Genomic DNA, 25,333 nt, shown 5'->3' with positions numbered 1-25,333 from the left:
CTGGCCTCACTGACCGCATGAAATAACACATATGGTAAATCCTGCACTGGGTTTTTCAGATCCCAGGCCCTTGATTTCTAAACATGCTTCCATTCTGAAGTCTTGGCAGGTCTGAAATGTAGATAGCTAAACATCGCCATCCTTTTTTTTTTAATAAATGGGCAACCTGAGCCTAGAAAATAACTGCCTTGCCTAAGATTCAGTAAAACTACAGATCAGCAACATTGGACCTGCACAGTGTGTGTCAGTATGAAAAAAACAACTCAGCTCAACACTGGAAAGAAACTCCAAGGAAATTTCCAAAAACCTAAGAAGGTTATTCACAAAAATCCACTATGGATTTCACTATTGACTTGGGTTTGGTTTTAAGGCTATGCACAGTAGAAAAAGCAAACATGGCAGGGAGGTAGTGGGATGAGAAGGTGGGATTTCCAATGCCCAGCACTCTGGCCATTAAAATACATTTTCTTATGTGCAAAATTTTGCTTGTCTCTGGACCTGATTAGACTTCTCGGACAAGTTCCAAAGCAAAGACATCACCATAAACTACAGAAAAGTGTAAGCAATTTTGGCTAATTTTCTGCAGCAAATCAAGTTTTCAAAACTTCAGCCAATTTTTAGTAGACTTCACTGTACTGCTAATGTTTTGTGCCATGGGAGCTGGTCTGCAAGGAGACTTGACACTTAATTTTTCTTTAGAAGGTTTTAGTAAGAGAAATTATCATTGTTGGTATCTCCTGAAATTATGCAGGAAATTTAGACAAAGAGGTTTTTCATTTCTCTGAGCTACAGCTAGTGTCCATTTCTTTCTTTTAGTATGGGAACATTAGAAGCAAGGTGGGCAGGACAAGTGCATTTTTCTTTGGCTTATGTTTTCTCTGACCAAATGTGGTCTTTGAAGCATTGGACTGGTCACCAAGAAAGCTCTGCAGATGCAGGCTGACAACTCCATTGTTTCAAAGGAGGCTGCAATAAGGGGGAGGAGGAGATAAGATAACAGTCCATGGAAAGTCAATGTGACCCTGCCTGTGGCAGAATGCCAGTGAGCTGAGCACATCTCTGGCTGTCATGTAGAACAACCGCCATGGGTGGAAGACTGTCTTCTGAATCTGTTTTTTGCACTGGGTGTCTGTGGACCTAGCAGCAGAGAATTTAAAGTAATCAAACTTTGAGAGCTTCCTATGTGACAGAACTTCTTCTGACCAGATATAACACAACAGCCATACCAGTGGCAGGTAGGTTTCTTTGAATAATTTTTGGGTTTGAATCCATTTCTCGGATTTTCTCTGCAAAAGCTTTCACTGACAAAATTTGAGCTAGCAACTCGTTGGTGAACACATATAATCTAATCAGGCTAGATGGGTGAGAAAGAGGCACGACAGAAATTCTCAAAGCTACTAAAGTGCACAGAAAGAGGAAGAAGAGGTCAGTGAAGGACTGTGAGGTTTGGCAAAGCATCTGTAGTTGGAAAACAGGCCTTTTTCCCCTTTACTGCTGTTGTCTGAATAATTTTTAAAGGCAGAGTGTGTTTTTCAACACCAAAAACTGAGCAAGAGTTGAAATGTGCAGTTTCCCATTGAGGACACAAAAGGCACGGGAAAGAGCAGCACTTCTGAAAATCCAGCCACTGTTTTGCAGCCTCAGGGCAAAAAGCTGCTGAAACACTCACTAAGCGTTAATCATTTGGGTAGTCCTACTGACTTTAGTGGGAAATGTCATCTGCCTGATTATGTACGTATTATCAGATATGCAGATACAGTGAAGATTTTTGCTGTATAATACAGAAAGAGAACAGGTTCATTTTCTTGTTTTACTCTACACATGTGCCATTCTGAAAGTAACAAGTCCGTTCTCCTGAATTCTTTATGTTTTAGCATTATGGTTACACATGTAATATTACATGTGTACATGTATTACAATATTACAATGTATGGTTACACATGGAATGAGAGGGAACAGATTATGCTTTATATATATATGGGCAGTAATGCTTATACTGTATACAGCACACATATGTAGAATAGAACACTATATAGCCTGTTCTGCATCTAGTCAAATATAATTTATGCAATTTCTCTACACAATAAATGTGTATTTTCATATATATGATTGAGTCCCGTCCCCCCCCAGAAACTCTCTAGAGCAGGCAAAGGGACAATAATGGAAATGTTAGAAACAGCATTATGGCTCTTGCCCTGCAACTCAGTTGATTATGTCTCTATAAGGAATTGGCACACTTGAGTTGTGAAATCATGAAATACAAGTCACAATCTAAAAATAGGTTGGAACTGAGCCCACCAGGGAGTGTGGGTTCCTTTTCATTGCAACAATACTCTGAAGAAAAAGTCTTGTGGTTAAGCTGAACAACATACAAAGAAAAGAAAATGGGAATACAAAAGTTTAATATCTTGCTAAAACAATTAGTAATGCCTCACTAAATTTGGTCCGAAAACCACTGCAACTAAAACACTTAGGATAATGTGTAACTAACAATTCATTTTGGGGAAAGCTGTTGAACTTTCTTTTCCTAAATAGATCATGATGTTCACCATGCATTTGTTATTCATAAATAACTTCTAACTCGGGAGCTGACAGTAAGTTGCAACTGCTTTCAGGTTTTGTTTGCCTGTTTCTAATTACATCTTATTTCATTATTCTATATTAGCATTATCTGTTTCTCTAAGATGTAAGTTCAGATACCAGTGCCTAGGTAACATGGCAAATGCTCAATAGATTCCCATGCATGTGCTTAGTATCATACAGGAAGAGTCGTGCTGAAATCAATTGGATAGCACTTACAAAGGAATGAAAACACGTGGCAGAGGCTCAGAGCATAAACACTAGAACTGCGCAGGGGATGGAAATTCCATTCTGCAAAGAATTGTGAGTTTTCAATAGTTGTCTTATTTCCAATCTGAAATAAAACACTAAAATGTCAAAATTCTCAAGGAAATAAAATTCTGGAAGAGAGATTGGCATGGATTGATAGAAATGTCTTCATTTTTACTGAGATTTTATTTCCTTAATTTTACATCACATAATACAAACAATTTTATTTTTAATTAAAACACCATTCTGAAATGGAAGTATTAAAATGTTCTTTCCTCAAATATTGCAAGAATACTACTCTTTTTTTCCCCTCAGATTTTACAAAATAATATTGTGGAGGTACTAACAGTTTCAGCCCCATACAAATTTTGATGTAGCATCTGCCTGCTCATTTTTTACAGCTCTATGACATGTATAATATAACAGATAGTTCATCATTTTTCTCTCTGCTTTCTGATCCTATCTCTGTATATTTCTTTGCCACCAAATTTCAGCCGTAGACTCCAAATTTGTTTTCTGCAACCATTGATATGAACCAAGGTATACTTTATTGATAGTTTTATAAAAATGAACCAAAAAAAATAGGCATGGCTATAGATAAATGGCAATTTTTTATTAATAACTTTCTAACAGTTCGTACTAACTTGTGCATGTATTCCTTAAACAAAACATTCCCTGTGAAATAAATGCGACTTTAATAGAAATGGAACCTGCAAACGCAGAGCCGACTAGGAGCATGAATGGCTTTTCAAGGATTCCTTCCAGCTGAGGCTCAGGTGGGTCTTTCTGTCAGAAAGGTCCCACTCACCTTACTGGGGAGGCAGGTGGCAGCAGAACTGGGAGCTGAACAAAAACAAGACGCAGGACAGACTTACCCAAGAGGAACTTGCACGGGAGGAGCTCTTAGGCTGAACAGCCTCAAAAACAGAACGGGAAAAGGGGCTGGTGAAAATCAATGCCTCACTCCCCTGGGTGCTCTAAAAGGGAAAGTACAAAGGTGTAACATTCTCACTCAGATAAAGAGCTGAGTAGTTTGGAAGTTAACTTTGTCTAATTTTAGAAGAGTTTCTGTAATTTTTTTGCCATATGACATATCAATAACAGTATGGTATAAAAACTCAGAGCATGAGTATAAAAACCTCATGGCTTTCCTTTGGAATTTTCCAACTAAATGAAAGGAAGTGTCCTTAACTGCTAACTTGTTTCAAAGTAAAGTTGTAATTAAAATTATTGTTTCACTGATTTCAAAAAGTACTATGTCTTGAAATTTTTCTGTCCCTTCCCCAATTATCTTCTGATCTTTTTTTCCACTAGTAATGGTAAGGAAAAGGCAAAAATTTTGCAAAAATCCCTCTAGCTACTACTTTCTTCTTTTTCTTAAATCAAGGACTATAAACAAGTGTATAAAAGTACTTTTCGGTTTAGGCAGAAAAGTGAATTTTAATTTCCCAACTGGAAAATTGAAAAACATCACCAATCTAGACAGTTCCTCACACAGAATTTTTATTTTAATTAAGCCACATTTTCAGATGAGAATATTTTGGTAAAAGTATCACTGGCAGTGAACATGTTTTTTTCTTTTGTTCTTAGTGCAAGCCAACACTCTCAGAATTTATAGAGAGCATGATGAACTAACACAAGCACAGACCTACTCTATCTTACCGCATCTCCCCCAGACCCTGCCTGACTGTGGTCTCCTGAACTATCTTGACTGTTCTGCATCATAAACCTTGAGCAGAAAAGAACTGAGCCACTCAGGATATTTGTCTGCCAATTACAGCTTGTTCCCTATGATACATTTCTCAGTACTTTATCCAGTCTGCTTTCAAAATGCCTCAAGGAATGAAGAAACTTGGGAAAGTGTTTTACAGCCACTTGGAGCTCCTAGTTAGGAAGCGTTTCCAGTTACTCAGCCAAAATGTTTTTTTTTTTTTAAATTTAATGCCACAGGTTCTAGTGGCAGGCTGTTGTTTCAGGGTATAGGTGAGTCCTCTGTCTTTGCCAAAACATACAGTTGAGGTTGCTGGTGATAAAAAGTCAGTGTGTGCTCTAAAGAAATTTAAATGTCAAAATCTGAGTCAGGGTCCATTCTCAGCTTTCGGCCCAGAGACCAGGTAGAGACAATAACTGCTGCTATTTATCCCATACTTCTGTCCTGTTCTGTTTTCAGCCTCATTCCACCCGGTGGCATTAACTGTTACAGCAAATAAGGGAGAGCATGTGAATATTTCCTTCATCAGAATGGCAGCAAAAGAGGAAGATGCAGTGATCTACAAAAATGGTAATTAACCTTTCTCTCTTGTTTTTTCTCTTCCCACTATCATTGTCTTAGCCAAGTGCCACGTAACTGTTTTAAAGTCATCGCTGATGAAGCCCATGCTGTGCAACTGGAGCAGACATAATTCCTCATGCATTTAATGTTCCCTAAAGGAGCCATTTGCCATATATAATACCTTGAGCTGACCTGTTTCTCGTCCACCAGAATGCCAAATCCTCTGTTTATACCTTTGCTTTGTTTCTTATTTCCTTTTTTTATTTCCTTCTATATCCTGTCATATATTTGCCTGGCTGATTTTAGCATTTCTTTGCATTTCTACTGCTTTTCAAGTGCATACCTTTCCTTCTTCAAATGGCTTTTGGAGGCCATTTAGCTTCTATGATGCTCTTCAGGCTAAGAAATTAAGCACTAGTAATCTGCTATTAGAAGGGCAAAACTGTCAACAAAATGTAATCCTCATTTCATTCAACTACAAAAATTAGTCAGGTTGTGAAATTTATGACACCAACTTTTCTATCTAACATGGCATCTAAATCATACGTAACTCATTGTTCAGCTGTGTGTTGCTACTGCTTGATGCTTGGAAATATGTGCAGTTTTCTATCTACCTCCTGTAGAAATGTAGTAAAATACTGGTCACTATACTCACAGTGCCTTCATACTTAATCAGAATGTTAGACCCCAACAAATTACCATTGTGGAAAGCACACATAATGTACTGGTCCATTTTTGTCTACTGATAGTCTAGCTTACAGTGACCTACCAGGAAACAGGGAGTAAACAGAGCAGGATGAGGTGAGGAAGTGTCAGTACACTGCAAAAGAATGCATGCAGTGAGCCAGCCTCAGCCCCAGTTACTGAATACTTGTACCACTTCTCTACAGGCTGGAAGAGAAAAATAACCAAAAGGTGTGTTTTAAAAATGCAATATGCAAAGCAGAGTTTCTTAAAGACCTGTTTCTTCACTCTTCAGAGATTCAGCTATGAGAGTGCACAGTGGAGAAAGTTTGCCATCACTTGTCCTTTCAGGGTCCCCAAGGAAATACTGTGATCTCCTGTCAGCATTTTCTCATACAAGAACCAGCTGGTATGTTGGAGTAGGAGTGCTTACATCGTGGTGCTGCCTTACCTGGCATTCCAACTGGAAATTTGGCAAAACCCCTCAAATTAACCATGACTCTGGACAGTAGGTCAAGTTGTCCACCTGAGATTGCAGCTGAAATAGCATCCCTGAGGATTCCTGATACAAGAGCTGGCAAAGAAGAGAAAATACTTGTCCTGTTATATTTAGCTGTGGCAGTCTTTCACTTCAGTCATTTAAAGTACCACTTCCCCCTTGCAGACCCTCACTAAGGCTGTCTAGACAATGACAAAACAAGATTGCTTTAATGTCTTAAAGCAATCTTGTTCTGCTAAACAAGATTGCTTTAAGACTTTGGCATAACTTGTGCCATCTTGGAAAACAAGCCACAAAAACTGAACCTTGCTAACAGACTGTGAACATAAGGCTTTCTTAGTACTTTGCTGCCAAGTTTGTTTGCAGCTTGTAACTCAAAAGGTATGCAAAAAAAGCTCCACAGTTTCAGAACTAATCCCTCTCATTCTTTGCTCTTTTTCTTTGGCCCTGTTTTCTTGAAGAAGTCTTACATGTTGTCATGGAGTAAACTGATCCAAGATCTTTTTGCTGTTTTGATTATGATCCTCAGCAAAGTTTTACTTTTCTAGGCTGCCTGAAATTTGACTATAGTCAAATTGATAGTATGATAGTATGTATGATCACCGACAGTAAAGGTCCTGTCTGACACAGTTTACCTTCTAAATTATTTCAGCAAAGTGAAATAAGTTGTTTCATTATCAGTGTAACTGTAAGGGGATGTAGAAGGTAAGGGCATTTGATTTGTGGGAGTATCATTTGATTAATGGTGATTCAGCATAAAAGACTAAGACAAGAAACAAAAGAAGTAATAAACAGACACACAAGCCCTAAGGAGTAGCAGATGACAGCAAAAACATCAAAGAGGACAGCTCTCCAGCTTCTGAGAGCCACTGAGGGAACAACGCAAAGCCCTGAGCAGCTTCAGCCAGAGCTTTGTAGGTATAAGAAGCAGGGAGCAGGATTATCACAGGTCTCAGGGGGAAAGAGGAAACTTATTATGGCATGGTGGAGGGGGACTGTGAGCATGTGTGAAATAATGGGATATTTAGAGAAAGAGCCAAACAGGAGAATGGGAGGGCTCAAAGTGAACAGAAAGGAACAAGCATGGGAAAATGGGGTGGAGGCAGGTAAAATGTGCCACTTCCATGTGTGCAAGCTGCAGGCCAGTACACTGGTCTGGCCAAGCTCTGCACTACAGTTGGTCTGATCTTATTAAACTCTATTCCTAATTATTCTTCAACATAAGTGTGCTCTCTACCTGGTATGCATATGTATAATCTGCTAGTGACCTTCAGGCCAGACTAGAAGGCACAACAGTTTTGACTCCTGCTAACACATACCAGGCGTCAAAGGGGCTTGTATGTCTGGGGCCAGCAACCGGAGAGACTAAGTGTCTAAGGCCAGTTACGCCAGGTCCGCATTTGTGTGTGCATGTGTGTATGCATGTGTGACATTAGTGAACTTCAAGCCAGGCTAACCAGTGAGTAGGATAGGAAGTCTGAGAGACAGCTATTAGAGAGACTGTAGGCCAGCTACGACCCATTTTTGGGTGTGTGAGTGTATGAGATCTGCCAGCAAACCTGATGAGCTGGCAAGTGAGAATAGGATTGGGCTGTCTGGGTTGTTCATCCGTATGTTGTCGCGTATGCATATGCAGTACCTGTAAAGGCACAGTTCTGCTGTGTGGGTCTGTTGGTGGCTGGCTTTGTCGGTACAGTGTGAGCATGTGCATGTATATTTTGGTGATAGCTGGCTGGACCTGGCATTAGCCAACTGGAGCAGCCTTGCTCTAACAGACTGGAGTGGAAGGATTCCCAGGGTCTTGAAGTCCACCGGATGCACTTTCTCTTTGACAGCAATCAATGTTCAAATGTTGTTACTTGGTGATCCAGAGGGATGGGAGAAGACCAAATGCTATTGCCTTAGTTAGCAAGCATGTATGACCAACTACAGCAAACCTAGAAAAACATCGATAAGCTCCCTTGGTGAAAAAAATAGAAGAGACAGAAACATATTAAGTCTGGGAAGAAAAGATAAAGCTGTGCTGTGTTCTTCCTGCTTTGATCTGCTAAGTAAATCTTTGTGCTACTCAGATTAAATAGGACCTGGCTGGCATTTGCTATTTGACTCCTTCCAGCTACACCAGACTCCTTGCAGATGGTCACCCCTCACTTCAGGAAAGGCCAAGAAACAAAATGAATACATTTAACCTTTTAATACTTTTAACATTCCTGTAAAGCAATGCTGAACTCGAAGTAGTTTGTCCCATTCATCTACTAAATCTCCTCAAGATCTAGCTTCCTTTTTACTTACACCCCTCCAATTACCAAAAACTAGTATAGCTAAAGAGCTGTCAGCAAATTCAAAACTGCTGCTTATAGATTCTGCTGCTTAGCTCATCTCAGCTGTCCTTCCTCAGTAACCAAAGCCAACTCACTTCGGTCTATAAAGGGTGAATGACTTCTGTCTGTTGTATCCGTGTGCTCCTTCCTCAGGTTCCTTCATCCACTCTGTGCCCAGGCATGAAGTGCCAGGGGAGCTGGAAGTCTCCTATCCTCAAGTTCAACCACAGGATGCAGGGGTTTACTCTGCCAGATATATAGGAGGAAACCTCTTTACTTCTGCTTACACAAGGCTTATTGTAAGACGTAAGTTCCATTAATGTGTGCTGATGATTAATTGTTTAAAGTCGTAATGTATCTGAAATGAGACTTACTCTGTGCCCAAATAAGGGCCAAATCTTTCTTGGCATAAGCTGCCATCAGATTATGTCAGAAGAAATTTTTTCCCAAGGATCTTTGGTGCAAGCTGATACTGATTTAAGCAGCTGAGAGAGAAAAAAAAATCAGATTTAGGTTCAGTTCATCTTAGCTATTGCCAGGACAGCTAGCTCTTTTCTCAGCATCTCAGCTTCTCAAACACCAAGTAAACATGAATGAAGAAGGTGGCACTGGGCCTCCCATGAATATGAGATGTGGGTCTGAGCACAAAATAGGAATTTTCACACGTCTCTCTTCTCTATGGTGGGCTATATCCAAACCCCATTTATCCTAAGATTTCTCATCTTCAGCATACATTATTGTAATTTCACAAACCACCCCAGCCTTAGTTAGCTCTTAAAGTTTACCTCCCAGTGGATGACAGGACCAGTTTACAATGCAGGTGGATATTTTCCTTTAAGTATTCTACGTGTCTTGTAGCTCATGCTACTATGTCCATTTTCATCAGATATAAAGAAAATTATATTCTATTAACTTGGATAGAAATAGAAAACTAATATGTAAAAATAAATAGCTGTTCAAATATCTTACATTATGCAGAAAATGTTTCTGATGGTAAAACATATTTTACCTGCTAACATCCACAGGATACTTCCAGGAGTCACAAATGAATCAATATAATGCCCCAAATTTGGATTTTGAAGCTATTGCCACCTTACTAAATGAAATGGTCTAAGATCTGTTCTCTGCTCTAGTGCCAAGCTGCACAGCAGAAGACTTATCCATAAACTCTGCCCCCTGCCTTGAAATAGGCTTTTGTCTTGCCCATCTTGCCTATTGGGAAAACTCCTGGGGCATGGTCTGGGAGAGTGGTAGGGAGCACACTAACAATAAAGAGAATGGATGGTTACGTGCCACTGCTCACACACATGTCCTGTCTTCCCTTGAATTAGCTGTATAGACACAGACTGATGATTTTTAGCAAAGCTTTTTTTTCAAGTATCCACATGTAAGAATTTCATTCTGGAAGAAGGAGGAGACAGAGCTCCAAGTACCATGCTGATTCATTAAATGCTTGCTGAAATCTGAAAAAGCTGATCCAAGACTGGAAAACCCACTTTCAGTGAGCCTGCCTCAGGACTTTCCTGTTATCTTCTCAGTCCTAGCTTTACAGTAGAAGTCATGAAGGTCAGTTTCTGTGATGTAAGAAACGTTGTTACAAATCAAATACCGAAATATTGAGTCCTCTCATCTCCCACTGATTTCAAAAGCAGCTCAGGGAATTTTGCATCTTGTAGGGATAGATTAAGCATTTGCATGATGAAGTCGTATATACTTGTTTAGAGCTTGAGCTCTGCTTCTATGACATCAGTATCAAAACTCTCACTGGCAAGATTAATGGTGGTAGTATCTTTTTCAATTATGAAGTGGGAAAGAAAATCATGACAGGCATTAAAACAACGGATTACTCTTAGTCCATTTATTCCAGAAACAGGTCACCAGTTGATTGATCCTTCTTATAAAGACCCAGTGAAGGTACAACAGATGTGAACCCCGTCTAATGGACTTTCAAGAAAAATATTGTTACAGAAAAAAATGAGGACTTTCCGAATGCTGGTACAATGCCAGCGATGCCAAGCTTGGTCCTGCTGACTTACTACCAATACAGCCAGCTCCCGGTGAAACCTGGACCTTTTGCAGGTCTCAGATCCCTGCTACAAGAATAGAAATCTTAAATATAACATCTTTGTCGACTCCCAAACTTACTCTTCCAAACTAAAAAAAAAACCCTATCTCTAGTTTCAAAAATGGAAAACTTTTTCAGTTTCTTCCTTGAGGATGTTACATAGTATTACTGCGTACTATGCAGCAGTTCTGCTCCAGAAATAAGGGCATTTCCACAATGAAAAAAGTGAGTTTTTACATTAGGTCAGTCGGCTGGGGTTTTAGGGGGTCCATATGGATCGTATTTTTATGTATTTTACTGTTTGTCTTAATTAAAAAGAATTTAACTACTTGATTGGTTACTGAATAAGAAGACAACAAATATGTCACTATATTTTTGCATAAAAGGATGTGAAGCTCAGAAATGGGGCCCTTCCTGCAGCTCCCACTGCCCTTCCTGCACAAACAATGGCATTTGTCATGAAGATACTGGGGAATGCATCTGTCCTCCAGGTTTTATGGGAAAAACATGTGAGAAAGGTAAGCAAATATTATTTTCACAGATTGCTTATTAATTTGTTCTCAGTAGCAGAAGTTGGCAGATTATTGAGGGAAGCATCAAATGGAGTAACCTTATTTTACTCCTTATAGCTATAGCATTTACAGCTGGTGCTGGAGACAGGAGATAGCATTGGGTGAGATGAACCCTGTATTAGTAAGGCTGTTCTTGTAGTTGTGTTTTAACTTCTTCCTCTCTTCTCCTAGTAGAGATTATATTGCCAGTGCAGATGAATGTTTCCAACTCTTCTTGATCAATATCCACTTGGACAGTGTGCTAGATAATATCTTCTAGGCTCCTTTTCCCACGAGAGGCTGGACCAGATGATCTTTCGAGACCCCTTCCAACCTGGGCTGTTCTATGATTCCCCTGAAATCAGTATGCTTGAAGCTACTGACTGACTGTTACATGCATGGTAGACTAGGAGATCTTAAGGATACACTGCCGCTGGGAAATTAAGCCCTGTGTTAGATTCCCTGGCTACTTCTGAAGAAGCTGCTAACGTGCTCACAGGGTGATTTGTTTCTGTAGGGGCATATCAACAGGACATGTCTGCTTGTGCATATCTGTGTCTGTGACAATTAGTTTGGATTCTGGAATAATTACAGCAGGCATCACATTGCTCTGATCTGTCCAAGCAACTTTTGGGTTCAATGCTAAATATTTACCCTAATATTTTGACTGAATTGCAGTGCTGCAAATACTAGTGCTAAGCTATTGGAATAGGTGATATCTGAACTACTCTAACGTAGCACTGATCATATCAGAAAAGCAAAACCTTGAGCTTGGCAGTTTCATATGCACTGACCTCTAAGAAGAATATTTGGTTTTCATGGCACTGTTTGTCCATTTTATATTAAAAAGGCTTATAAAGAGGTTTTATTGCTCTGTCCCCACATATCCAAAGCAATGGATGCTGATCTTCACATGGGAGAAAGTTATGCTTGTTTCTGCTGCCTGAAATTAGTGTAGCCATGGCTTGAGTAGTTATGGATGTTAATATATCCTGTATCTGAATGGTAATGGTAAAAATGCTAATTTTTATCTTAATTCATGCTTTCTGTTGTCTAAAGCTGTATCATTAGAAGCATTAGCTCTTTTGTGGACTTAATGCTTTTGGACTATTCTTTCCCTCTCTCCCTTCAATAGCTTGCGGAGCCAATACATTTGGCAAAACATGTGAAGAGAGCTGTAAAGAAAACTATGGCTGCAGAAACTATATGTTCTGTCTACCAGATCCATATGGTTGTTCTTGTGCCACAGGATGGATGGGGCTGGAATGTGATAAAGGTATAGTAAAAAATATGAGGAACGGTGAACAGTCCTTAGTGTGCTGCACATAGGAAATATAGATGGGAAGGAAAAGAGGAGAGTAAAAGACAGGATTTTTTACATTCTGTAAAAGAGGGATAATAATATTTACCCATCTCAGAGGACAATGTCAGATTCTCAGAAGAAGGGCATAGTAAAGTTAAAAACTATTCAAATTATTCTGCAAAATGAATTGATGTTCTACTGAGACATTAAAAATCTTCTAACAGCTACAGTCCTGCTGTATTTCTGGAAGTCAAACGGAGCAATTTGGTGCCAAACATATATCCATTGCTGAGCAATACTGAGCATAATCAGCCTTGTTCACTTCAATTAAACCGCAATCTCTTTGGGACATGAAGCACATCTTCCTTTAGGAATATGTGCCATCTTGTTCAATGGTGGCATAACTCTGATGAAGCCTTTGGACACTACCACAGTGCAAGTGAAACAACAGTGGAGATTGAAGAAGCTTCCATATTGGCACCTAGTCTACAAATGACAGGCACGGACACAAATGTGCTCTACTTTTTTGATGTTAGTGTGTTCTCAGGATGCTCTGTGGATGATTTTGTGCTAACACATATAGTTTCAAACTCAGTCCAACTGAGAGAACTAAACCCTACTGGAGAATTGATGCATGAGATTGAAAACTAATGGAAGACATTTTCTAGTACCTTTACACTAACTGGAAACATATGTACTTGCAGAATGCAAACCTGGGTTTTATGGGTCGGATTGCAAACTCAAATGTAATTGTCACAATCGAGGGACATGTGACAGATTTAAAGGCTGCATCTGCTCCCTCGGATGGCATGGTCTGCAATGTGAAAAAGAAGGTAAAGCAAGGTAACACGGTAGTAAATGGCTTTTCCCAGCGTAACTGAAACAGATCTTCACACTGGTACAGCATTTCCACTCCAGGCTGGTATCCTTGCTCTGCCAGTTATATTCCAGGGGCCCAGACACTTCTGTACATCCTTATTGCAATGCAGCATTTTTAAGCCTCTGCTCCATATGCTGCATTTAGCAGGCTGGTATGCTACCATTTCATCTGATTTGCTTTCATTAGAGGTAGATTTGCAAACCTTACTCCACAGGATTTGACACTGACCTTAATATCAATTACTGACAGAATCTGCACCTTCTACCTGCATGATCAGCTTTTGGATAGGCTTATGGTAGTTCACCATTACCTACCTCTTATTCATCTGCATACACTCCTATATGATGTGCCTCGTGGATCTAAAATTGATGACTGAGACACCAAGACAAGCCCAGAGTTTAAAACAGCTCTGTCTCTCTGAGAGATAGTTAAGTTTTCAAAGCTGAACATACCTAATTCAGAATCTCTTTGGATTCAGACAAGGTTCGCACACAGTATTTTATAAAATGCACTTAGCATCTATTATTTCTGCTTGATAAGTAGAGTGACAAATCCACTGTTAACTTGTAAAAGCTTTCAAGCACAAAAACAAGCAGAGAAATAAGACATTGATCCAACCAGCCAAACTATACCATTGTGATTTGAATGCTCTTATAAACAGACAAAATGGAGAGCAAATAGATACTGTACATTCAGTACAAAATGTGTGCATGATTTTGCTAGACTCTCTGTGCTTAGAATGTCAGTGAGAAAGAGAGGGGAGGGGAAGGGAAAAGAAAGAAGAGTGGACACAGGGCTTGTTCCTTCTCACATGATAATAACACTGATGTAAAAGTGCTGACTTTGGTAAGCATGATCCTTGTGTATGCCCACGAGTGAAGAACCAGACACCTATGCTGCCTACATTCATTGTATGCCTAAACCTGTTGTAGTGCTGCCTTTTTAAAGTTCTGTTTGAAGGCTGACATTAAAATACTATATATGTTCTGTAGGTTCAGCAGATCTTTCACCTCAGATAGAAAACTTACTAGATCCTGTAGAACTCAATTCAGGCGTCGAGTTCAAGCCTTTTTGTATAGCAAGTGGGATGCCACTTCCTAAATCTGAAGAATTTAAACTTTTGAAGCAAGATGGAACTGTCCTAAGGGTAGGCTTCTGATTAACTGTTTCCTGTTATTTCTGATGTTTATATTGACTTTATCCGTAGTTAATGCACACTATGCTTTTCAAGCATGTGAAATTTTGATATTCTGAGATACCTCATGAAGTCATGAACTGGAGCACATATGAAACTATGGAATTGACTATTGTAGACCCTTTCTATTGATATCACTAAACTCTAGATGAGTTCCTAAACTGTGAGAAATTGTCATGGGAATATTCCTAAATGCCCACATTTTTTGGGCCCTGTACATCTTTTGTCGTTTCAGCCTGCCCTAATTGTTACCAGTAATCGCTCTGAAGCCATGTTTACAATTAATCGAATCCAGCCCCGTGATACAGGAACATGGGTCTGCAGTGTGCAGACAGTAGCGGGAATGGCAGAGAAACCATTTCAAGTTACAGTCAAAGGTAAAAGCATGAATCTCTTCAAATGTCTTTGAAAAGCCTCTCTGCTTTTAAAGGCAGCTTTATACTCTAACATGGCAGACCTTTCTGTTTTCTGCACTGCAGGAAAATGAATAAATATCTACAGTCAGAATATGAACAGAAACCCTTTATAAGCAACATACTAACTATGTGTATTGAAAAAATAAGTGTGATGGTAAGGATTAGAAGAAAACCCAAGGTTTTTTTTAAAAACTGGACATCGAAATTGTCAGCTTTAGGGTGTAAACCCCTGTCTACTTTGTAAGAGTTTTGAAGAACATCTCCTGTAGATCTAGGAAGATACCAGAGTTTTACTGATACGGGGAATTAAAAGGCTGGTTTAATACTTGCGTTCTTGCTCAGTTCCTCCTGTGCCACAGTATGCCCCAAGGCTGACAGACAGCGGACATAATTTTCTCATAATTGATATCAATGCCGAGTTACATCTTGGAGATGGACCTGTTGTGTCAACAAAACTCCTGTACAAGCCAGCAAAACGTTATCAGTCCTGGATGTCTGTGGAAGGTAAGAAGACGTTCTTTAATTCCCTTAAACACAAACTTCAGGTGCATGCTGAAACATAATGTGGTGTCTGCTCTTGACTAGATTCAAAAGACTCTACAACACATAAAAGTTAAACCTTTTATGACTGGATGCGTGACTCTTTGTATATCACTATGTATAATGTTAATGTGGATGTGGTACACCAACAGCAGTCAAAAGTATGTATTCAGTTTTCAGTAATCCCCTCCCTCCTTAAGATAAATAGCACTCAACGTTGGGACCAGGTCTTGAAAACTCCCATGTAAATAGCAGGTTTTCAAAAGCAGTGAGAAGTATGGAGACACGCTGAAGCACCTACAATCTTCCTTCGTGTCTATTGTGCCCTCTGGTGAGACAAATATCTTACCTAAATATTTATCAGGAATGGTATGGGCAAAATGAAGCCTGCTTGTGAGTGAGATGACCTCTTCCAGCCTTGTTTTTAACATTTTATGCAAGGCCTAAAATATTATAGGAAACGTTACAGGAACTTTAACAAGTAACAAACAACTGTTGTTACTAATTCAAGGTAACCCAAGATCTGCAGACACAATGCACACTGCCTAAGCAACCAGTCTTGTTCTGTCCTGAAGGAAGGGCAGATGGAAACATCCTTTGGGCTGAGTTGGAGCTCAACTTAAAAATAAGTATTTTATACTCCTAAATCATAATAGAATCATGGAATGGTTTGGGTTGGAAAGGACCTTAAAGATCATGTAGTTCCAACCCCCCTGCCATAGTCAGGGACACCTTCCACTAGACCAGGTTGCTCAAAGCCCCATCCAACCTAAACAGTTTATCTTAGTGAATCAGAAACAAAAGAAGAGCCTGAGTATCTTAGCTTCCATGGTTAGTGGTTCAGGAATATTTTCCAAACCTTTTCTTCCTTAACATTCTTCAGCATGGGCTATGGCTTACTTTCTCCTTTTGTTGCCAGTAAAAGGCACAACCAAAAGACTGGACAATCTGGAACCAAAAACAGAATATCAGTTCTGTGTTCAGCTGAGTCGTCGAGGGGAAGGTGGGGAAGGCCATCCTGGACCACAGGCTAGCTTCACAACAGCTGCGCTTGGTAAGTTATCATCTTGGCTTTTCACAAAAGGGCGGTTTCAGCTGTTTTTCTCTGTGGTCTGTTCCCCGATCTCTGCCAGAGCACTTTCATTTGAGCAAAGACATGAAAACTATATAGTCTTTCAAAATAATCTCAGGCAAAGAAAAAAAAAAAGAAGAAAAAAAAAATCAGAGGTGAAGAAAACCCGAAAAAGGCAGAGCTATTATTCTCCCTGATTTAGAGATGGGGGATTTGGGAAAGGAAAAATTACATATTTTGGCTGGCTGTGCAGCAGAGTTGGAGATAGAAATCACTTTTTTTGCGTGCCAGTCCTTCCTCCTAATACCAGATCAGTCCTTCCTCTTAGTATTAGATCAGTTTACTTTAAAAATTAAGGTGTCTGAACAAGCAGAAAAGCTTTTAGTCCACTGAGGATACAGGCCAAACTGAAGACAGCCATACAAAATAAATGAGGATTGCACCAGGAACTATCTAACAAAAGAGCAAAAGAACTGATCTCATATCTAGAAAGTGCATCTGCAACACCAGCTCAGTGAAGAGACCTTTTTGTTGACACAACAGTTGTTGATAAGATACTCTGGGAACATCAACACCTCTTAGATGTAATTTCTGCCAGATTGGGTGGGGTGGCAGGGATAATTACCCTTTGTCACTCCAAGCTAGGGCAAGTGGTTGGGAATAACTGGTACCCCTACTTTAGCTTGCATACCAGACATGAAATGTTGTTCCCTGTCTCACTGTGGCTTTTCCAAGGTCTTCCTCCACCAGAAGGCCTCACTCTCTTTCCAAAAAGTATGACATCACTGAATTTGTCATGGCATCCTTTAACACTGAGGACAGAGGATGACATTCGTGTTGAAGTGGAAAGGAAGACCGTGAATGACAACGGTGATGAGAGCAGTGTTATTACTCAAGTGCCAGGAAATATGTCCACCCTGATCATTAAGGATCTTGAGCCTAGACAGCAATACATGTGCAGGGTACGGGTGAACACCAGGTCCCAAGGAGAATGGAGCAACTATCTGTATGCATGGACTTTCAGTGACAGTAAGTAGCTGAATCACATCCTTCTGTTTAATTCTTCCTCTTTCCCCCAGTGATCAGACTGATTGTCACTTAATGACTACATTAAATGTAATCCTTTGTTCTGGTAACACTCAGTTCCTGATGATCACTTGTGGTTGTTATTACTATTACTATGAAGATATCTCAGTGTCCAAAGAAATTTTTACACCAGAAATTATCAGGAACAAATAATGAGTTTAAAAAATAAAAATGGGAAAAACAAATTAAAAGCTTGGGAAGCCACATCTTCATTTCAGTGTGATTCATGCTTTGAAATGTAGCATTTTTTTGCTCCTCATAATGACGAGCCCACAGGTCCATATTCCAAGCTCTTTTTTACTCCAAAAAACCACTCAGACCCTACTATTCAGCTATGTCAATACAGAAATAGTCAGCAGTTAAAGAAGGAAGAGAAGACACAACGCAAGGTAAAACGCCTGTGAGCAGGGAGTAGTTAAGTGTGCTACACTGAAGACCAATGACCGCCCTTGAATTCTCTGAGTGTGAGGAGTGTCCTTTCATAATGCCACAACAAATGCCCTATCTGAATGAAGTACCATCCGAACAGATGTCCATCTGCATGGCTAATGGGTGCCACTGCCCATACCACACACTGGAAAGGTGGGCTGCTTCCTCCTTACAGGTCGTGTGAGGAGGCCCTCATTGAGATCCTACATGTATTAACAGAAGGATCAATGGCTGTCATGGGACTCTCCAGTTCCTGAGCTCTGATGCCAAACTGCGCTAAGAAAAACATAAGGGTACTGTTTTCCAGGAGAAGGTATTTAGCTTAGTAGCCATGGGTGTGTCCACAAGTCCAGCACTCATCCCTGCTGGTGGTTTTCTGATGAAATTTGTGGAAATGTTGGTATTGATTTCCCTTCTTTCTAACAGCCTGTATCCTGACAGGGAATTGATCCCCGAAGCAGTGAAAGTATGGGACCTGGGAATCACATGGGGATGATGATTCAGTATAGAAGGAAATTAGCCCTTTCTGGATTAATTTGAAAGCAATCATGTTGTCCTTGCATACAGCTCAAAGCATTCATATCTTCATCCAAGGACAGGAGTATACTGAATGACACTCCAGCCTCTGCTGGAAGTATGGAGTACTGCAATATGGGTGACAGCACATTAAGTTCATAAAACTATTGCATTCAGTTACCATGGCCCGTCAACAAAATTCTGCTTCTGTTTAGCACAGCAAAAGCACCGAGGAAAGTGTTTGGCTCACTGCAGGAAGGAAAAAGAGGTGGATGTAGACTCCAATGCTTTCTGTGTGTTTGTGTTTGTTCTCAGGAATCCCTCCTGCACCATACAACATCAGGTTTTCTAACACCACAGACACATCCTCAGTCATCTCTTGGACAACTGCTGAGGGTCATTCCATCTCCTCCATCATCATCAGCTACAAAATTTATGGCAAGGCTGAGTACAACCACATCGATATTATCATAAAGAACACCAGCATTACTCAATACCATCTCAAGGGCCTGGAGCCAAACACTGTGTACCAGGTTCAGATTAATGCTCAGAACAACATTGGCTTGAGCAACCCAAACACATCGTTTGAACTGAAGACTCTTCCAGAAACCAAAGGTTGGTTATTCCAGCATGCTGGATTTGCACAAACCAGGGCCAGTGGTGTAAACTAGTTAGCTGAGGCAAAGTCATAACACTATTTTTTTAATATTAGTTTTCTTTTGCTCTTAATTTTGACACACAACACAGCATCACCAAAATTTGATTCTCAGTTCACTGCATGGCATTGATGAAGTGACAACATACAACATTTTTGTGTATCCACTAGAAAGTGCCCAACAGCTCATAAATTAAAGGACCTGCATATAATAGGACTATTAGATCACTGAATGTGACCTCAGCTCTGCTCTTCCTGAACTCTGGGGGACCTGCAGGTGCTCATACATCTGCAAGTCAGAGCATCCAATGTCTGTGATGTTTTTGGAAAATAAAAGGATGTATCTCTATGTCTTTATACAGTTTACAAGATAGGAGTATTTAGCTATACGTTGTTCGTGGCTTTTTCAGAATTAGCTGGAAATAATGATGAACTCTTTATGTGCTTCCTCAACAGCTCCATATGAATCAAAAGGAGGCAAAATGCTGCTTATTGCTATCCTGGGCTCTGCAGGGATGACCTGTGTAACAATTCTCCTGGCCTTTCTCATCATGCTGCAGTTAAAGCGAGCCAACTTCCAGCGCCGAATGGCTCAGGCTTTCCAAAATGTGGTGGTGGGTTTCCAGCTTTCCTGTGTCAGTGTGGTTATTAATTTTGGCCCCATCTTTTCCTGTTTTTTCCAATTCCTTTTCCTTGGCCTTCCCAAATACTGTCTTATCTTCATGCATGCAATTAGTACTGTTGTTGTTAAGCTTCTCTGCTAGTGACCCCAAAGCTAAAGCAATCAGTTATAGGCTATAAGGTAGAAAACCTGACTTGAAAAAAGTTGCACACCATTTATCCTTCTCCCTTTTCTGCCTTGTCGCACCTGTGTCTGACAACTACCAAGCCAGACAGAATGGAGGAGCCAGTTCTCCCTCTACAAAGTTGTGCCTGATTTTAAAAACTACAGTATTTTTTAATGTAGCTTTTGGGCATCAGCGACTGCTCCATCATGGCTTTTCAACTTGGAGACAGCACAACAGGGATCAGTCAATGGCAGCATCATAGTTCTGGCTGTGAGGAAAGTGCTGAAGGTTTTAACATCACGTAGATAGATATATATCTCTCTCTCTCTACATGATGTTACAACCTTCAGATATACATATATATATATATATATACCCACACATGTATATATTTGTATCCTGCTGTAGTCTCTTTAGCATTCTGCTTTCTGGTGATGTTCTCTCACTTCAGAAGGGAACCTGTGAAGCAGAATGAAGGTGGGTCAAAGAGCTCCTCCATATGGATCTGCATATGTTATTTCATAAACAGGAGGCCAAGGGGCTCATCCAAAAATATGATCAGTCCCCAGGCCACACAGAATAGCTCCTTCTCCTTGTCCTGAAACTTTTCGCACAGAAGTATTTCATGGGAATGTGTAACTGAAGTAGAGATGTCTCCTCAAGTATGGAGGAAGATCATTTCCTCTCTCTTTTGTTTCCTTGCTTCTTCTTTCCTCAGTCTTCCTACTGAGCCTGATCAGCACAGGATTTAGTCAAGCCTAATCTGAGATAAATCTCAAATCTGAGACTTAAAAGTGATTTTGAGATCAGTTTTACCAAATTATTTTTTCCCCATCTCCTTCATCTTCAAGATGATTGTAAAACTGTTCAGGAGGCCTAGGTCTACAAAGATACTTATGCATAAATTAGGAGCCTGATTAATTTTGTGGATCTGGGCAGAAGTGCTTGATGCAGTTAGCGTCTAAAGTAGGTGTAATTGTCTACTGTACTCACTCTTGCGTAAGCAAGAGATGGATCATGCTCTGTGTGTGTGTACATGAGTGAGTACACATGTATTCAGGGAGTGTAATCAGAGCATTGCTCAGTAAAGCAGAAATCACAGTTAACGTCATTTGCTTAACTCTGTTACAGAGGGAAGAGCCAGCCGTACAGTTTAACTCAGGTACTCTCACCCTGAGCAGGAAAGCCAAAAACAGCCCAGATCCCACTATTTATCCAGTTCTTGAGTGGAATGACATAAAATTTCAAGATGTGATCGGGGAAGGTAACTTTGGGCAAGTCCTGAAAGCACGCATTAAGAAAGATGGCTTACGCATGGACGCTGCGATTAAAAGGATGAAAGGTACTAAAGATTGGAGACTCTGAAACGAAAGATTTTTCTCGGTTGTTTGTTCCAAGTGTTTCTCTGTCATACTAAATGCTTAGCAGCCCTCTTCTAAAGCTAAAATAAATATTCAAAGTTGCTAGTGAAATTGTATCAGCTGTCACTAGGCCAAGATTTGTGCTCTGGCAATGACTATATTTCTGCACAGTCGAGTTGGTTTATATTTCTCTCTAATTGTTAATATCATTAACTTTTATGTATTTTTCAATTCATAGGTCAGTACGAACTTCATGTGTGAGTTCACCTGCAAAGTGGGAGCTGTTAAAAGATGCATTTAATAGAGAAGAGCACAGAGCTAGCCTTGGGGCACAGCATTTGCTCATCTTGCTTTACCTTAGCCATTCAGACACAACTGTATCTATGCATCTATATAAATATACACACTATGAGGATCACTCATTTTCTTTGTACTCATTAGGCATGACTGCCACATTCCATAGGGATCTACAATATATAGAATACTGCAAGAATGTACATATTTTCTTGCAATTCACTAGATCATTATCTAGGCAAATAGGGAGACAGTCTTAAGTATGATGATAATTTAAAAAAGAGCCAAGGTCTGCATACAGGCAGAAATAATCAACAGCACACACATGGAAAGATTTTTAGGCAGCTAGTTTTCATATGATCTGCTACAACGTTTTACATTCTCAAATAATAAGGGAAATTACGTGGTATATTAAGGTGCTTTCTTTCTCTGCAGACGGCTGCTACAGATATTAGGTTCTCTCTTTTTTCTCTTTGATTGAAAAGTCCTACTTTTTTCAGTAAATACTAATGCATCTTCGAGTTTTTCTCTTTCTATTGGGGCTGAAGCAGTAGTGCCCCAGGCAGCCCAGAGTCGTCATAATTAACAACAATATGGTCATAAATTCAGTTCAAAGGAAAACATAAATGCATGCTTATTTGATTTTCAGAGTATGCCTCAAAAGATGATCACAGAGACTTTGCTGGAGAACTTGAAGTTCTTTGTAAACTTGGTCATCATCCCAACATCATAAATCTTTTGGGAGCATGTGAACATCGGGGTAAGATAACTCTTGAATACATGCATTTTAAAAATTAGTTTAAAAAAACCCCAAAACACAGTACAGCCCATACAGTCCACAGAAACACTAGCTTATAAGCAGGTCTTTCTGCAACATTTGTTAAAAAGCAAAATAAACTTGGCTTTAGATCTACAAGCCCACGTTAATCCTTCGGAAGTGATGTTCATCAATAGCTCTAAATTCTCCTCTGCAACTAGGAATTATGATGTTTGAATTTCCCCTCCAGTCTGTTTTACATTTATGTCTTTTTCACTCAAAGCAGTGTAAGTGTCCAAATACTATTAATGACTACCTTTTACTTTGTGATATGCTCACTATCTGATGTTTCATTAGGATATCTTTATCTTGCTATTGAATATGCCCCCCATGGAAATTTACTGGACTTCCTTCGGAAAAGCAGAGTGCTAGAGACAGACCCAGCATTTGCTATTGCCAACAGTACTGCATCTACGCTTTCCTCTCAGCAGCTTCTGCATTTTGCAGCAGACGTTGCTAGAGGGATGGACTACTTGAGCCAGAAACAGGTCAGTCTTCAAGTCTCTACCCACTGAAAGCATAGCAATTCATTTTTCAGGGACTATGCCTTTTAATGAAATCAAAATAAGGTTTAAATTTTAGCTTCTATAGCACCTACTGGATGAGTTTTATTTTGTTGTGTTCACTTAGCCCTATCAAATGCTATGGTCACGGGCAATCAAGGAAGAGGCATTAAAACTTACAAACAACACAGTAACTAACTGCTTTCATCTTCAGATAAAGTTTAAAATGTTCTTGGTAGTGACATACCAAGCCGTTTGTTTTGGGTTTTGTTCTCATTCTGAATGTTTGCAATTTTCAATATAGCACTAAAATAATACATGTAAAGCTCATAGATACTGTGGTGATTTCCTTTTTTTTTTAATTTTAGTTTATTCATCGAGATTTGGCAGCAAGAAACATCTTGGTTGGAGAAAATTATGTTGCAAAAATAGCTGACTTCGGCTTATCAAGAGGTCAAGAAGTTTACGTTAAGAAGACCATGGTAAGGATCAAAACAAACTGATCTAGTCTGTTTTCCTCTTTTTTTGTTTTCTTGTTTCTTACTTTGTGTTTTCATATGAACAAAAATGCAAACTCATGGGTACTACAGAACTGATTATTTAAGTGTTATATATTAACATGTATAAATATTTGTATTGTGTTTATTAATACACCTACATTACTTGTAAATCAATTCCATACCATGTTTATAATATAATATACAATGTAATTGAAAATTATTTATATCAATATGGATGGCACTAAAATAACCAATTGTGCAGCCAGTTATCCAATTTAGTAAAAATGTATTGTAAAAAAAACATGTAATATACATTAGACATATGAAGAGGATATGTGCATGTGGGTGGATCTGTACAGCTATCAAAATTATATTTTCATACCAGAATTTGTCCAGCTGAGGCAAGCTGGTCTAATTCTATTGAACGAGGCCAAAGCTAGCAAGATGGTATCCAGAAGCATGTCAGGATCTGTGAGCTGAAGAAACAGCTGTCCAAAGCTAATGCTTTGGAAGATCTGAAAGAGGAAAATATGTAATAGGCATCATGTAGTCATAGACCAGGAATAATACCGGGTAGTCAAAGGAACAGGATTGGTTGAAGGCATCATAAGACATCACTCAGGAATTATTTCAATTTCCTCTTGATGCTGGTTGGATAAATTTTCTATTAGCTTTAGTGTGAACTGTCCCTGAGAAGTAAATCCATAACTTAAAGAAATAAGTTTATTTACTTCATTAAGCTTACTTGCATAGTCAGTTTTCATTAAGGTAACATGCAGAACAATTGGTAGGGTATAAATTGCAATATTGCTGTTCCAACCACCAACAAATAAACCTTCATGAAATAATTTCCAGGGACGACTTCCAGTGCGATGGATGGCAATTGAATCTTTGAATTACAGTGTTTACACCACAAACAGTGATGTGTAAGTATGTTTTCAAGTGGTCTTTTTTTAATAAAGAAATATTTTTCAATATCAAGGAAAGTTTGACAGCCAGGATGAGACATCCAGTCTTAACTGAAAAAACTCAGTAGCCTGTCAGCATGAGTTAGCAATGGAAGCAAAAATAAAACCCACAACAAAAAAGTTACTTTACTTCATCATCAGTGTCTGAACAAGTTGTGTTCACAAGCTAATTGGATTTGGGCCACTACTTTAACTATATTTCACATTTAAAATCAGAAACCTGGTGAATCCTTGGGAGACCTAGAGGAACTCAGTATTTTAGTCCGGAAACTGGAAATGATATTTGGCAAAGCAATTCTACAATAGAGCTATTTCCTGAGAGCTCACAGTCTAGTAAAGGACTCTGGTTGATGGTTCATAGTGAATTAATTTTGCTAAAGAAATCACTCCTGCTTTCTGATTCTACAAACCCTATAATTATACAAAAATTAATAAAAAATATAAAAGAATTAATCACATTTCTCTGTGTTCTCTGAATACTAGCAAAACTATCTACCATTTAAAAATATTAAATCTTGTTGCGTTCTTGTTGCACTGCATAATATCCCTCTGTTGCAGATGGTCATATGGTGTCCTATTATGGGAAATTGTTAGTTTAGGTAAGTATCTGAATTTTGTACTGCACAAATAAACCCATCTGAGCCAAATGAGCTCCGTTCACTCAGTCTGTTAAAATTTTGTTCCTTTGCAACGTATTTCAATCTTTTCTGTTTCATTCTACTAAATTTTACTTAGCTTCAGTGTGCTTGGAAATTAAATTGTCACATTTTCAATTCAGGTACCATTCTA

General features: G+C 39.3%; 1 protein-coding gene across 1 annotated transcript in view; it reads left to right on the top strand.

Annotated features, from left to right (window-relative positions):
* TEK (TEK receptor tyrosine kinase) overlaps positions 1–25,333 on the top strand; it is a 40,869-nt gene that overhangs the window by 13,661 nt on the left and 1,875 nt on the right. The window contains exons 3-20 of the mRNA XM_072859163.1: positions 5,000–5,110; positions 8,759–8,911; positions 11,057–11,188; positions 12,357–12,497; positions 13,229–13,357; positions 14,397–14,551; positions 14,835–14,976; positions 15,358–15,519; positions 16,475–16,609; positions 17,363–17,656; positions 18,974–19,273; positions 19,770–19,927; positions 21,233–21,443; positions 22,406–22,516; positions 22,871–23,061; positions 23,445–23,558; positions 24,432–24,502; positions 25,103–25,143. Coding sequence (XP_072715264.1) covers positions 5,000–5,110; positions 8,759–8,911; positions 11,057–11,188; positions 12,357–12,497; positions 13,229–13,357; positions 14,397–14,551; positions 14,835–14,976; positions 15,358–15,519; positions 16,475–16,609; positions 17,363–17,656; positions 18,974–19,273; positions 19,770–19,927; positions 21,233–21,443; positions 22,406–22,516; positions 22,871–23,061; positions 23,445–23,558; positions 24,432–24,502; positions 25,103–25,143 — 2,751 coding nt within the window. The remainder of the gene's footprint in view (positions 1–4,999; positions 5,111–8,758; positions 8,912–11,056; positions 11,189–12,356; positions 12,498–13,228; positions 13,358–14,396; positions 14,552–14,834; positions 14,977–15,357; positions 15,520–16,474; positions 16,610–17,362; positions 17,657–18,973; positions 19,274–19,769; positions 19,928–21,232; positions 21,444–22,405; positions 22,517–22,870; positions 23,062–23,444; positions 23,559–24,431; positions 24,503–25,102; positions 25,144–25,333) is intronic.

The sequence above is a fragment of the Ciconia boyciana genome, chromosome 4, assembly GCF_034638445.1.
Source record: "Ciconia boyciana chromosome 4, ASM3463844v1, whole genome shotgun sequence".
NCBI lineage: Eukaryota > Metazoa > Chordata > Aves > Ciconiiformes > Ciconiidae > Ciconia > Ciconia boyciana.
This window is presented reverse-complemented; position numbering and strand designations above follow the sequence as displayed.